At 47.7% G+C, this 14,382-nt stretch overlaps 3 protein-coding genes across 8 annotated transcripts in view; 1 reads left to right on the forward strand and 2 right to left on the reverse strand.

The window, feature by feature from the left end:
- The window catches only part of LOC106742527 (unc-112-related protein), a 41,480-nt gene extending 38,490 nt beyond the window's left edge, over positions 1 to 2,990 (forward strand). For all 4 annotated transcript variants that reach the window (XM_014615546.1, XM_014615548.1, XM_014615549.1 and 1 more), the window contains 4 exons: positions 379 to 810; positions 1,045 to 1,257; positions 1,343 to 1,573; positions 1,847 to 2,990. In XM_014615546.1, the coding sequence (XP_014471032.1) occupies positions 379 to 810; positions 1,045 to 1,257; positions 1,343 to 1,573; positions 1,847 to 2,047 (1,077 nt within the window). In that variant the 3' untranslated portion in view covers positions 2,048 to 2,990. The remainder of the gene's footprint in view (positions 1 to 378; positions 811 to 1,044; positions 1,258 to 1,342; positions 1,574 to 1,846) is intronic.
- A 69-nt stretch (positions 2,991 to 3,059) lies between these two features.
- On the reverse strand, positions 3,060 to 5,974 carry LOC106742529 (testis-specific serine/threonine-protein kinase 3). The gene is made up of 3 exons (XM_014615552.1): positions 5,551 to 5,974; positions 5,119 to 5,292; positions 3,060 to 4,821 (listed from the first exon to the last, which is right to left on the reverse strand). Exons 1-3 carry the CDS (start codon positions 5,632 to 5,634, stop codon positions 4,069 to 4,071), a joined length of 1,011 nt encoding a protein of 336 aa, XP_014471038.1. The 5' UTR covers positions 5,635 to 5,974; the 3' UTR covers positions 3,060 to 4,068.
- Positions 5,975 to 6,772: 798 nt separating this feature from the next.
- Positions 6,773 to 14,148, reverse strand: LOC106742462 (bifunctional glutamate/proline--tRNA ligase). 3 transcript variants are annotated; one of them, XM_014615405.1, is made up of 13 exons: positions 13,986 to 14,148; positions 13,706 to 13,828; positions 13,428 to 13,637; positions 12,935 to 13,120; positions 12,401 to 12,816; positions 11,956 to 12,307; positions 11,416 to 11,587; positions 10,893 to 11,294; positions 8,952 to 10,815; positions 8,212 to 8,613; positions 7,487 to 7,878; positions 7,237 to 7,380; positions 6,773 to 7,128 (listed from the first exon to the last, which is right to left on the reverse strand). In XM_014615405.1, exons 3-13 carry the CDS (start codon positions 13,468 to 13,470, stop codon positions 6,963 to 6,965), a joined length of 4,539 nt encoding a protein of 1,512 aa, XP_014470891.1. In that variant the 5' UTR covers positions 13,471 to 13,637; positions 13,706 to 13,828; positions 13,986 to 14,148; the 3' UTR covers positions 6,773 to 6,962. The 3 variants fall into 3 exon arrangements, with proteins under 3 accessions (XP_014470891.1, XP_014470889.1, XP_014470890.1); XM_014615403.1 differs by having other exon boundaries at positions 13,428 to 13,828; XM_014615404.1 differs by having other exon boundaries at positions 13,428 to 13,832.
- Between the last annotated feature and the right edge of the window lie 234 nt (positions 14,149 to 14,382).

Raw genomic sequence — 14,382 nt, forward strand, 5'->3', positions numbered from 1 at the left:
AGACGCGAGGATATTAAAGTACCTATGCTTTCATAGCGATTTCCGATCGTCGTCCATTCTTTTCGCGTCATTCACACGACGTCTGAATATTTTATTCGTCCCCGCCGCTCCCTATATACTTATGCCGCTCCGAGGGAGCCCCATTCGGCGATGCGTAACGCATGCAAATAGCCGCGTCCTTAAGCCGATTGCTTCGATTCCGTCGTACCTACGTAATGTCGTTACACGCGCGAACGCGACCCACTGCCGCTACGCTACGTCGCTCACCTTGATACACCTACTCCCGTCCCGTCCTCGCGACGAACGTTCCGGGAGAAGGCGAAAAAGAAGAAGAAGAGTCACCTACGCTCCTCACCCCGTCGTGTCCGATGTGCGCAGGTACAGGTGAATCTTCAGGCGAGCGTGCCGCAGCCCGCTACCTACGACAGCAACGGCGCGACTTCGCCCGTCGAGGACGACATCGACGCGGCGTTGACGGACCTGCAGGTGACGTTGGAGGGCAGCAACATCAGCAACGGGCCCAGCGACATCACGCAAGTGCCCGAGCTGTGCGACGAGCTGCGTTTCTTCAAGCCGAAACGCTTCACCCTCAAGGCCTTCAAACGCTATTGGTTCACATGCCGGGACCTGCACCTCCGGCTCTACAAGAGCCGCGAGGAGACCAGCGGCTCGGAGTCGCCGACCTACATGATTAGCCTGCGCGGCTGCGAGGTCACGCCGGACGTACAACTGTCGCAAGGTCGCTACGGGATCAGGCTGGAGGTGCCCAGCGCCGAGGGCATGACCGAGATGTGGATCAGATGCGACAACGTGAGTGGATGATCTGATCCGCGAGGCTGGGAAGTAACGCGTTCCCGGGCTAATATTTCATTTGTCGTGCGGCGAGTATCGTCGGACGTGCCGACTCGATCTTCAAAATTTCATTATTTGAATAAAATTGTGTCGAAGATTCATCAATTCGAAGCTTCGAGGAGCGAAAGCTTCGGATAGAATTTCTAGGCCTATTCTCGAGCGCGGTGATTGGCATTCGTTCTGTTATCGCAGGAGCAACAGTACGCCAAGTGGATGGCGGCGTGCAGATTAGGCGCCAAAGGCCGCACCCTCGCGGACGCGTCTTACGAGGGCGAAGTCAACAGCATCATAGCCTTCCTGCAGCTTCAGAGGCCCGCTCCCGCACCGGCGATCAATCCCAGCTCCTTGGACATCGTCCCAGAGGATTACGTGGCGCCTAGATTCGCGAAGAAGTTCAAAGGAAAGGTAAGCCGCTCTCGCTTCATCGGCAAATAATCCCATGGTGACGGGAGCTCTGTCGAGCCGTATCGATCATTTTCTTCTCGCACAGCTGGTCCAGAGGATCTTAGAGGCGCACGCAAACGTCAAGGATCTGCCACTCGTCGAAGCGAAACTGAACTACATCAAAGCCTGGCAGTCTCTGCCGGAATACGGCATTTCTCTCTTCATCGTGCGATTCAAGAACAAAGACGAGCTGCTCGGCATCGCCAACAACAGGCTAATGCGAATGGAACTTCACAGCGGCGATCATCTGAAGACCTGGAGGTACAACACCATGAAGGTACGTACTAATTCGTGTGCTGTTGTCATATTAAACTTCAATAAAACCTTAACATTCACCGCAGGCCAAACTCGTTAGCCTTTTTCGCGTCGTGTTGGGTTACTCGTATCCATAACGACTGTTGATTATTCGTTTAATCCGTCATTTTGATAACTTGACATGTCAGAATCATAAATTTTGGTGCAGTAAATGAGAAAAACTTGACTCGAGCTTAGTGTATTCTTTGCGTCCATGAGAACAAATCGAAGACGGTCGATCTCGTCTCTTTCGCAGGCGTGGAACGTCAACTGGGAGGTGAAGCACATGATGGTACAGTTCGAGGAGGAGAATATCATCTTCGAGTGCCAATCGGCCGACTGCAAGGTCGTCCACGAGTTCATAGGAGGCTACATCTTTTTGTCGATGCGCTCGAAGGAGGCGAATCAGACGTTGAACGAGGAGATGTTCCACAAACTGACCGGCGGATGGGTCTAATGACGCGACAAACGCGCACGACGAGTGTATAAAGCGGTTCTCTAACGCAACTCTTTCTAACAAGCGATGACGGAGCGCGTATACGATGCGCGTCAGTTTCGAGGACTGACATTTATTAGTAAAACGCAGCCATTCGCAACAACAACACGGCTGGCTGACGACACTTGTAAAAATACCGAAGCGCGCCCGCGATGGACGGATTGTAGGCTGTAAATAGGAACTACCGCGCTCTTTTTACGCACAAGCGCGACGGGCGGGCAGCCCGTTTTTTCACGATCGTAGAATTATTCTCGCTCGACGAGGGTAGATAATTCGTGAGAAATATTCACCGATATGGTCGAATCATCATATAAAGTACGAGAACTTACATCGATAGCAGGTCAATGGACCGAAATCATGGAGTTTTTCCGCAGAAAATTCACAATTTGTACATTTGCGATATAATTTCGGGGAAAGATCACGATAATTTTGTTTTAGAGACGTTTATACGAATGATCAATTGTGCTTTTATATGCGATAACTTTTCTACTCACGAGGGATTCGTCGTTAACCATCATGAGACCTCAATCGGGTCACGTCAAACGCGCACAAGTGAAAATCTGGCGGTACATATCGCGACGTTCGATGGTAATGACGTTTCGTTCATTTCTGTTATCGTGAGAACAGGCGATTATATTTCTCCCTGCATGTGTGTTATCTCATTGTTACAAGGTGCTATACGAAGTATGATTATGAGCTCGACTACGACGACGCGAGATATCGAATCGTGTAAATTATTTGTTATTTTAATGTAAATTAGACGTATAGGACAACAAACTATATCAATTATATCGTTACGCAAAATATCCACGCGAGATATCGCGTTTTATGTATATGTAACCAAAAAAAGGTATAGTTTTGTATATTAATAGACGGTAACTGTATAATAAACTTATCATTAATATACGGTCAAGTGTCTCAATGATCGTTCTTTGTCACGGGAAGATAAAAGATCAATTTGAGGCGGCGATATTTTTAATATCAAATATCAAGTAATATTCCATCAACAAATAATATTCGTTCACACGGTGTAAATAGTTTCAAAAATGATCGTTCCAAGTTCCTCGTGGGTCTCTTATTGTTTATATATCTTCAAAATATCAAAGTATCGAGTATCCTCCACTCTTTTATCCGGTGATGGGCAGCTGCGGAACCTTCTTCGAGCTGCTCACCGTCTTCGAGGATTCTTGATGCTGATTGTCTGAATCTTTCACTACTGGAAACGCCCTCGATAAGTTTCCAGTGCGTGCAATAACCGAGCCGTTCAAGTTACTGGCTCCGAACATCTGATTGTACACAAACACACAGATGGTTCGTTACGTTTTTTGTACAAATGTAATCCCCACGTGCGAAAAGCGCGAAATTGTACCTCCGACTTATTGCCAGTCGCAAAGACAACCACACAATGTTAGTCGGAACGATCTTTGGAACTCTATTGTCCGTTTCTATCAACGTCGATTATGAGGATGCCATACTTGAGAAATTTGCCGGCCAAATACTGACTTCTTTCTGCAAAATTTACGTCATATCGACTGTACAAAATTGTAAGTGATTTCACACAGTGAAAGTACACGTGAAAATGAATTGCTCCAATATGTGAGAAAATTTCAAAATTGATATATCCCCAGCTATCAGTTAATGTAAATCTTTACCTGATACAGAAATCCTACAGATTGTACGTATCGAATTTTCCACAATTGGGAATTTTCAAAGAACGTTTTTATAATATTTCAATCAAATTTAGAGACCTTACAGGATACTAGAAGTTGGCGGAAAAATGTCTATACACCTTGGATTCTCTGTTAAATATGGTAAAGGAGGGAGCAGCGCGCACTCATCGCATTCATATCGCGTTTACGTGAAGTCTACTTGCACGAGGAATATAAGAAGAGCGGCGATCGTGTCGTAACGTTAACATCACATTTCTAGGCCGTTGGCAACCCTTGAAACCTTAATCCAAGTTGAAATCCTCGTCTAAGAGTTTAACGGACGTCGATAGAAACGGGGCGAAATCGCGAGAAGATTTCTGTGGGCCGCGGATAACAATAATGAACGTTGTGGATCGTAACCGGAGCGTGACTCGGCGGCGCCGAATGGACCAGTCTGCCGGCGAGGGAGCCCGTCTTCTCCTTCTTCGCCCTCACCCAATCATGAGCCAACACGCGCTCGAGGGTCAGCCGCAGGGTAATGTCCGGCTCGAGGATCTGCCGGACGATGTTCTTGGCGAGGGCGGACAGAACGTCGCGGACGCGCATGCGGAAGACCCAGTTGCGCGATCTCTGGTTCCTCAGGAGCTTCCGCAGATCCTTGTCGTCGAACGGCATCCGGCCGTTGAGCATGATGTAGAGGATGATGCCGAGCGACCAGACGTCCGCCAATTTCGGGTTGTAGGGGATGCCGGCGACGATCTCAGGCGCGGCGTACGCCGCCGAGCCGCAATACGTCTGGCTGAGCACCCGCCTGCCCTCGTGGTCCGCGCAAAACCTGGCGAAACCGAAGTCCGCCAGTTTCACGTTGAACTTCCGCGATAGCAGTATGTTCTCGCACTTGAGGTCCCGGTGGGCGATGTTCTTGCCGTGCAGGTAGTGCAGGCCGGATGCCATCTGCCGGAACCACAGCCGCGACTGCTGTTCCGGCACAATGCCGTAGCTCCTCACGAAGTCGAGCAGGTCGCCGTTGTCGGCGTAGCGCATGAAGATGAAGACGCGCGGACCGCGCTGCAGGATACTGTGCACCTGCGCACGCGATTTCACAGCTCTTGAGCTGAATAACGGAATTTTCAGCTGCTACACTCGAGCACCCCGGCCGGGGTATCCGAGCCTGCGGCTTATCGAATAGACTAATCGCTAATTCGATTTATCTTGCGGATTATCACGCGACGGAAATTCGAAAAATGAAAGTTCACGTGACAGAGTCTCAATCGGTCGGCTTCTTGGGGGAGGAGCGAGAGATGCTTCCGGAATTGTCCCTTCCTCGTCGACGAGACGCTGGAGAAAATCTGACCGGTGGCTCCTGCTGTGAGTATGCCTTACTTGAATTATATGTGGATTCTCTATCTTCGTCAGAATTTCGAGCTCGCGGGGGAAGAATTTGTCCAAGAAGTCGGACGGCGCCTTCTGTTTATCGAAGATCTTGCAGGCCAGACGCATCTTCTTGGAGCTCGTGCCATCGACATACTCCGCCAGATGAACGGTCGCGTAGGTCCCCTGAAAGCCGTCGGCTTGTGTATTCGTGACACATAGAATCTTATCTCGGGATTTTGTGAACTCCGGAGAATCGATTGTGTTGCGCTCGACAGCTATGGTGTATGCGTCAAACAATACGATAATCGGAATGTGAAGATTCCTCTCGTTTTTCGCGACTAATCTTTCAACACGAAGTGGCACACCAGCGAAATATTGGAAGAAAAAGAGAAATCAGAAGCTAACGAACAGAAGGATCGAAATGAAGAAGATTAAAACAACCTGTCCGATCTTCTTGCCGATGAGATAGCCCCGCTGTTCGAGAGCGTTGACCTCCGACTTTCGGGGGCTGAGTATCGTGGCCATGCCAGTGATTCCTCATCGACGCGTCATCACTGTCCCCGGGAGGTCTACGGCCGAGCCTTCGATCTTTGTAATCGTCTCCTTTCTCTCGCCAACCCGAGTTCGCTTTCGGAGATGATGTGTCACCGAGAATTTACCCTTGAATTTATCCTCGCTCTTCTCCTGACGACACCCCCGCCTTTGCTCGCTCGAAATCGAACGGTTCGGCACGGTCGTCGACGGATACGAGCACCCGGATAACGGTTACCTCGGTTATCGTCGGATCAAAACGGCGACTAGGCGTTTCCGCACGGTCATTTGAGGATGCCTGCGAGGTGCACTTAAAATTTTGGACGCCGGGCCCAGCCTGGTGCGCCTGGTGTGCGACGGAAGGCGGAAGGTAAAGATCCGCGTTTCATTCGAGCGTAGCCATTATACTTGGAAGTGGAGAAACAATTGACACCACGCGGCCCGCGATTGATCGCACGGCGATCTCGAATCGGTTCTCGCGACGACGGAGTTCGCCACGCAGATTCCCTCACCGTGGAAATGTCGCATTTCCTCCATCAAGCTTCTTATCGGTAATCAATAAATGGTTGCGTTCAATTAACACATCTATCGTACAATTGTTGTGTAACAACTATTCATGCATACCTCGGATTTACCAATTACCAACCCATCTTCCAAAATCCGATCACTCGATTGATATTTTAGGCCTTTCGCGCTTTGGGTAAATATTCAATCTGGTTTCCGATTTAGCATCGCGTTCTTCATAGTCAATTTGTATTCGACGCTTCGCGAATATTTCAGTTCATTTCTTCAGGGAGAGGAGCAACCCGAAACAGTCGCTCACTCAACTATTGCGCCGCCCCGAACGCAGTCAATGTTAGACTATGCAAGTATAAAGGCTTCGTTGAAGTTCGTAAGTATACGAATACGTAAAGTCTGTTCTGCTTCAGTCGAACTGGTGCTACACACTGGCACTTCGTTTTTTCTTCTTTCAACATTATATAATATTTCACTCTCTAACGTCAAAAAATGCAACCTAGTTCAGTTAAGAGGAACGGACCTACAGTATCCGCGCCAGATTTTGGGGGGGTTTTGAGTGAGAGAGAAACAAAAAAGAGGTACGTAAGTTGAATGACAAGAAAATCACACGAGCGAATTATCAAATGTGATTTATTATATATCTGGAAGGAAAATCGGACTGCTGACATACCATAATAAATAAAAAATGCGACTATAAACCTCAGCACGATCTTCGTACCGTACAATTACAAACTTCGTGTTACTCACGTGTATAAAAACGAACTGAAAAGAGACTCGCGAGCTTCCTTTTCATCAGAAACGTTTCAATAGCTACGTCCGAAGAGAGTGTAATATTTCGGTTTGTCCCTGCAGTCGTCATGAATGCATTTCATTTCGTCTAGTGATTTCGTCAGCTCCGGCTGCTCGAACGGTATGCAGAGACTCTTGGCGCCCATCGAGAGCGCGCCGATCTCCTCGCTGGTGTCGCCTCTGCAATCAATCGTAAGTGTTAGCGTCGATACATTTTGAGCGAACGGACGCGAGAGGAGACTCCCGCTGTTTCCGGAGGATCGTTTCTACTACACCGAGTGTCGTTACCTCGCGCTATCCGCCTTGATGTTATCCTCGCACGACGGTTTTCCGCAGAAAGGTGACAACACCAAATTGTTGTTATCGAGATGACGACAAAAATCGGCCCAGGTCTCCGCTCGTTTGATGTGCATCTCGAGATCTTCTCTCGCTCTACAAACGAACGGACAAAATCGCACGTTATCGATGAGAGAGAGAACGAAAAATTGGTGCTGTCGGGAGGAAATCAACGATGAAAGTTGCTTCGAGTTACACTCACTTGTTGAACAGCCTCGACTGTATATCCTTCAACAAGGAATCCAACGACGGGATCACCTGGTCCCTCGCGGTAGTGTGCTTTTCGAAGTTGTCTCTGCGTACAAAAGTAACCTGACGTTTCTGCACCTCCGCCGGGCCTATTTCTATTCTCACGGGCACGCCTCTCAGTTCCCAGTGATTGAACTTCCATCCGGGCGTTCGGTTGCCCCTGAAGTCGCCCTTCACTCGGAATCTACCGTCCTTGCTCAGTTCATCGACCAGCTTGACGCACTCGGACTGAAGCTGTTCTCTCTGCTCCATTGTCGTGCTCGCGGTGATGCCGCATGGCACAACGATAGCTTGGATGGTGGCCACCATCGGCGGAAGCACTAAACCCCTATCGTCTCCGTGCACCTAAACAGAGACAAGTGCGTAAATTCGTTCGCACAGTTACAGACAATTCGCGAAGCGAGCCACAACAATATGAATGTGTGACAATTTCGCTGTTTGTACGGCGCCTCTTTTAGAAGCGAGCAAAAGCCTCATTGTATGCAGCTATCAGTGCGCAATAATTATACACTGCATGAAACAATTATTTAACAATAATTTCACGTTGCTTCACACAATTATATAATTATCACACTGACAATTTGATTAGTGACAAATAACTATTATTGATGAGATAATTATTATCTGCCAGTTTTCCTTAATTCCCCATTGTTTATAGGTGACGATAATTTTACCGACCATTATCATGACACCGATCGTTCGCGTGGTCAGACCCCACGAGTTTTGATAGACGAACGTCTTCTCGTCGCCCTCTGCGGCGCCTTCCACCTGGATGTTGAACATGGTCGAAAAAATTTGGCCCAGATGGTGACTGGTCGCGCCTTGTATAGCGCGTCCGCTCGCTGAGATGAAGGCTTCCACGGTGGTGGTGTAATCGCTACCGGCGAACTTCTCTTTCTCAGTCTTGCGGCCCTTGACGACGGGTACCGCCAGCAGATCCTCGTAGACCCTTCTGTACAAGTCCAGGATGATCAGAACCTCCTCGTCCGCCTCTTCCTTTGTGGCGAACGCGGTGTGGCCCTCTTGCCAGAGGAACTCTCGAGTACGCAGGAAGGGTTTGGGATCTTTGAATTCCCATCTCTGAAAATGAAAGCGGAACGATTAGACGCTTTAACGGCACGATCTCTCCTCCCTGCATTTCCCGTGCACGTTTTCTGCTCGAATATTCAGATTCCTGGCATGGGAGCGGAAATTGCTTTTTTTGCCAAACACAGCCATTATTGTCTCTCTTATTGTTACCTTTTTTAATCTTTTATTTCTACAGAAAATTATTGAACATGATTTCTTGCGGTCGATTTTATTTTGAAAGGGTTCAAGGAAAAATAATTGAGAAAAGTGAGTCGCTGCCAAGACTGAGATCTGGGAAAGTTACCTTTCTAAGCATAATCGCGCCAATGGCGAAGGAAGGCAACAATTACCACAATGTTGTTCCATTGATTGAGCTTGAGCGGCAACTCTGTGTCCGACTTGAGCCACTTAGCGTAGGCCGGATACATGACGGTCTCGGAGGTGGGTCGCAGCGCCACCGGCTCCGCCAGATCCGACTTACCGCACTTGGTCACCCAGGCGACCTCCGGCGCGAAGTCGGCGATGTGCTGCTTCTCCTTCTCCAGCGCAGCGCGGGTCACGAAGATCGGGAAGTAGCATTCCTGCACGCCGAGCGCGGTGATGTCGCGGTCGATGTATTCCTTTATGATCTTCCAGATGGCGAAGCTCCACGGACGGAAAATGTAGCAGCCCGACACGTCGTAGTACTCGATCATGCCGCACTTCGTGATCACCTGGGAATACCATTCGAAGAAGTTCTCCAGCTTCCTCACCTCCAGCCCCAGCCTCGTGCCGGTTTTGTTCGCGTCCTTGGCGGCCGCCGGACTTGCCTTCGCGACCTCCTTCTCCGCCGTCTTACCGGATTTAGCCTGCTCTTCTTTCTTCTTCTTCTTGGGCGTCGCGTTCGACGACGACAGCGACGTCGCTACGGGTTTCCAATCCTGACCGGTCGCGTTCTTGTAGTCGTTCTTCAAGGACAAGAGAGTCTTCACCTCCTGATCAACCACGCTCTTCTCGGCCTTCGAGCTCTTCAGACTCCGCACTTTGTCACCTTGCTTCTCTATCTCCTGGGATATTCTCTCCGCGGCTTCCTTGTCGCCGGTCTTCGCGTCGTCGACAGATTTCTCTTTACCGCTTTCCGCTCTTTGCTTCGCTCTGTCCTCCCGTCGCTTCTGCGTGCGATCGCCCTTCCGGTCTCCCGCGTCGGTCTTCTTCTCGTTGCGTTTGGCCTCTAATTTCTGCAGCTTCTTCAGTTCCTCGTCCAACTGCTTCTGCAGTTCGGCTACCTTGTTCCGCTGCTGAGCAATTTCCTCGGACAGTTCCACAGCATCGTTGCTCTCCGCTTTCGGTGTCTTCGAGACAACACCGGGCTTCCAATCCTCCCCGGTGCTGGTCTTGTACTCTGCTTTCAAAGCCAAAAGGGCCTTAACCTCCACGTCGACGGTAGCTTTGTCCGCCTTCTCGGTTTTCAAGCGGCGTACTTTGTCTCCTTGGGCGACGATCTTCTCGTTGATCACCTGAGCGTTCCTCGTCTGCTCGCCGCTTGGTACGTTTGCGCTCGGCGCAGCCATACTTGGCGCAGCGTTCGCAACCTTAGAAGGCGGCGCCATGCGTCCGTCGGGTATGTGGAACAATATGACGGATTGTTCTCGCGACGAGTAAGGGCTGACCGGTGCGTAGGGGACGTCGCATATGAAGAAGCCCTTCCTCCGGAGCTCGATGATCTCGCCCTTCTTCACGCGTTTCAACTCAACTTCACCCAGCATCTCGACCTCCTTCCTCGTCTCCTTGGCGACGAAGTTCTTGAAATCGTCATCTTTGCCCAAGACCGGCACGCTCATGATGTGGTCGAAGTAAACGGCGTAACACGGTACCGCGTCAGCTTCCTCCGGCTTCTCGTCGGATTCGGTCGCCAATGGCGCGGCCAGCCATGTGATCTTCAAGGTGTCCTTGTAATTCTTATCGTCCAGATTCAACGACGTCTTCACACCCACGACGGTGCCGTCCTTCTTCTCTATCTTCCTTATCGTTAGATTACCCCAGCTAATGAAGGTCGTGTTCTGCCCTTCGACCAAACTCTCGGCGTCCTCCTTCTCTATGAATATCTTAGGCCCCACTCGCACTCGCTTAGTACCTTTCGACGGATCTTTCGGGTGGTTCTGCACGGTTAACCACTCCTCCTTGGCGTCCATCACCTCAACCGGCACGGTTTTATCGCTGTCCAACGCGGTGTATCTGAAACGAATACGTCGAGAGGTAATGGAAACAATTTCATCGCGAGAGAGGACGTTCTCAATAACATTCACAGTTACCGGACAGCGATCGGATCGATGACCTTCTTGTTGAAGGCCCAGATCTTGTCCCAGTGCATAAAGACTACGGACTTGGAGCTGCCTTGCGCGATGATGAATTGTTTCAAGCCTTCGACCGTCATTCCTCGTCTCAGAATACCCCTGACCGTCGGGAAGCGAGGATCGTCCCATCCGTCCACAAAGCCTTCGTTCACGAACCACGTGAGCTTTCGCTTGGACAGGACCGTGTGGGTCATGTTAAGACGTGAATATTCCCATATGTGCGGCTTACGGAGCCCCAGAGCCTCCAGTATCCAGGCGAACTGGGGATCCCTGTCGCGATACTCCATCGTGCGCAGCGTATGGGTCACGTTCTCGATGGAGTCGACGATCGGACAGGCGAAGTCATACGTGGGGTATACCCTAACGAGCAGAATTCCAATATTCAGGTAGTTACCGGGAATTGAGATGCGTCACAGCCGATATTTGACGCTACATCCTGTTTAAAGCATCAAGACGCGTGAATGATAAAATATTCAAGTACTTGTATTTGTCTCCAGTACGTGGATGAGGTTCCGACTTGCAACGATAGATCGTTGGGTCGCGCATGCACCCGTTCATCGACTCGTAATCAATCTTCGCTCGGACACAGCATTCCTGACCCTTCTCGGTGCCGCGTCGCATTTCCTCCCATAACGCGAGATTTTTCTCAACGGCTGCAAAAACGAAACACTATTGTGCGAGATCATTTGAGAGATCCTAACGCTGAGGGAGATCACCCGAGGAGCTTACAAGGAACATCCGGCAACGGTTGAATTATAAAAAAAATCTAAAGCATAAAATTATAGAGCTGACAACTTAACAACGAAACAATTTTTTGTTGGTGCTTAAAAACAATTTTTAAAGGTGGAAACAGCCCCCTCAAAGAAATGAGTTCTTATTCGATGTGACTTCTGAGTTGGCGCTGTGTCTTTCGAGGATTTGTATCCGACATTTCGTGAACATTACAGTTCACTTCCTCGACATTTAATTACATTTAGTAATTTAGTAACATTTGGAAAGTTCCATCGAGTCAATTACTTACTGTTATCTCGGTTGTCGGATTTCACTTTTTGTTCGCGCTGCTCCTTCATAACATGCGCCGGGGTGTCATCCACATAAGCGTGTCCACTTTCAATCAGAGCAGTACAATACTTCTTTATCACGTCGAAGTAATCCGAAGTGTGCGTGAATTGATCGGGCTTGATTTCCAGCGACTTCAAGTCCTCCAGTATAGCATTCTCGAATTCCACAGTTTCTTTTGCCGGATTAGTATCGTCGAATCTCATAATGAGTTGTCCTTGGAAAGCCTCGGCGTAATATTGATTTAAGAGAGCTGCTTTGGCATGGCCAATGTGCAAGTAGCCACTTGCCTCGGGCGGGAATCTCACTACTACCTAAAATAAAACGCCCATAGGGATTGCGAGATTTAGAAATTACTGAAAATATCGAGACGCAAATATGAGATGCATTTTATTTTGCGAATTTACCTTGCCCATTTCTGCTCCAGGTAAATCGATAAATTTGCCTTCTTGTTTTCTCACGTTTGCGTTAGCAACGTTTGGCTTGGCGGGTGCAATACTGTTTAATTCAACTTGACGCAATCCCACAGAAACACCTTCGTGCTTCGATGTCTGTTCAAACCATCTAGCGATGTTGCGATATTTGTCACTATATGTCTTGGTAACATCTCTATTCAACAGAACGCAGAACACATAAATGTCAGCCAATGTGATTACTTTAGCGACCAGCCATGTCCGTGTCTGTAGTATATGATCCAGATACTCAAAATTAGATGAATCCAACACATCTGCTGACAATTGTCCAATTGCAAACGATATCCAATGATCAACTTCTGTTCTTTCTTGTGCCGAGCCCCATGAAGGAGGACTTTTTTTAATATCACCTAGTATAACCAAATATAAAGTTTTCTTATAATGGTAACTTGTATAACAAAGGTAAATTTTAATTAGACTTTCTTTTATGTAATATCTGATTTCACAAAATTACTTGCAGATTCTTACCATAAAGTTTTGGGTCCAGTGTTCTTGCCAGAAAACGAACAATGTCATTACTACGTGTTAGTAATAGTTTATCATTTGTGTTGTCATATAAACCAGCCTTTCCTTGTTCGTCCAATTCTTTCTGCCAGATTATTGTCACATTATGCTGCTTTTGAGATTTAATCAGCTCAGTGGCTATTATCAATTCTATAAAAGAAATTGAAACTTAAGATAAGTTAGATGATATAAGTACTGCGTAATACAAATATGACTATAAGCTTTCATCATGCAATGCTTGATTGCAAACATAATAAAGATGAAATCGTAGGATCTTATGTAGTTGTAAAATGCATAAATTCTCAATGTTTTATCGTTAACATACCAATATCTAATGATGTGACGCTCTAATTACGCAATGTAGCAATTAAAAATACATTTCTTTCGTTCTTAACAATGCATCTGAAAGTTATTCAAATATTTGTCAAAGTGGACTCGATTAGGAAAAACCTTATACCTTTCGAAGGATCGTAGGAATTTACACGGAGTGTAAGATCCATCGTGGTTCTTCCGAATTTTCCGCGATGGAAAATTTTATCCGGAACGAAACGCTATGCTATCTCCTTCCTTTTCACTTCAGCGATCTATTTCGACTTCCACGGCTACTTCAGAAACTACACCGCACCTGAACAGCCTCGAGCAATGAAAGAGAAGATACCGGCAGCTCCTATGGCGGAATAACTCTGCAATCTGGTGTGCATGCACCGCTTTATAAAGGTTAAAAAGACACGCTACCACGCGACGAGTGCCACGCGAAATTGTATCTCCCACCCGGAATGCTCTGGCGCGCATGCGCGCCGCAGCAGGCACGAATCCACCGACGTACGAAGTGTATGTGTACGGGCGCGAAAATCCTCGCTGCCTCCAAATCAGATGAAATAGATAAGTACACAAGTTGATATCAGTATTTATTATTTATATATTTATTAACATAATTTGCCACATATATACAAGTATTAAAAAAGAAAAAGAAGCCATTAAGAAATAAGTAAAAACAAATTTTCGACACGCAAACCTTTTGAAAACGAGTGCCTCCTTTTTTTCAGGAATTTAACACGCATGCGTGAGTGTTTCCTTTGCTGACAAGATTCTGCGACCCAGATATGGAGAGAAATACCTAAGGATCTACGTCAAATTTTAATCTATAATTAATTTAACCTATGATTAACTTAACGAGTTGATCGATCGCATTGATTATTAGACTAATTGACCAATGTGACTGGTCAATCCCGTTAAATTAATCGTCGATTAGATTATTCAGAGTTTGGTAAAAATAAGCATATGCAATGATCTATCGTCACCGACGATATAGTATACAGGTAACATTCTCACAATCTTCAAAACATGTCCCAGTAAGCAAAATTAATAACATGCCGGTAAATTGCCAGCCACTCGTGCCCGCATCGAGCTCG

This window comes from Dinoponera quadriceps, unplaced genomic scaffold, assembly GCF_001313825.1.
Source record: "Dinoponera quadriceps isolate SergipeBrazil2010 unplaced genomic scaffold, ASM131382v1 scaffold113, whole genome shotgun sequence".
NCBI lineage: Eukaryota > Metazoa > Arthropoda > Insecta > Hymenoptera > Formicidae > Dinoponera > Dinoponera quadriceps.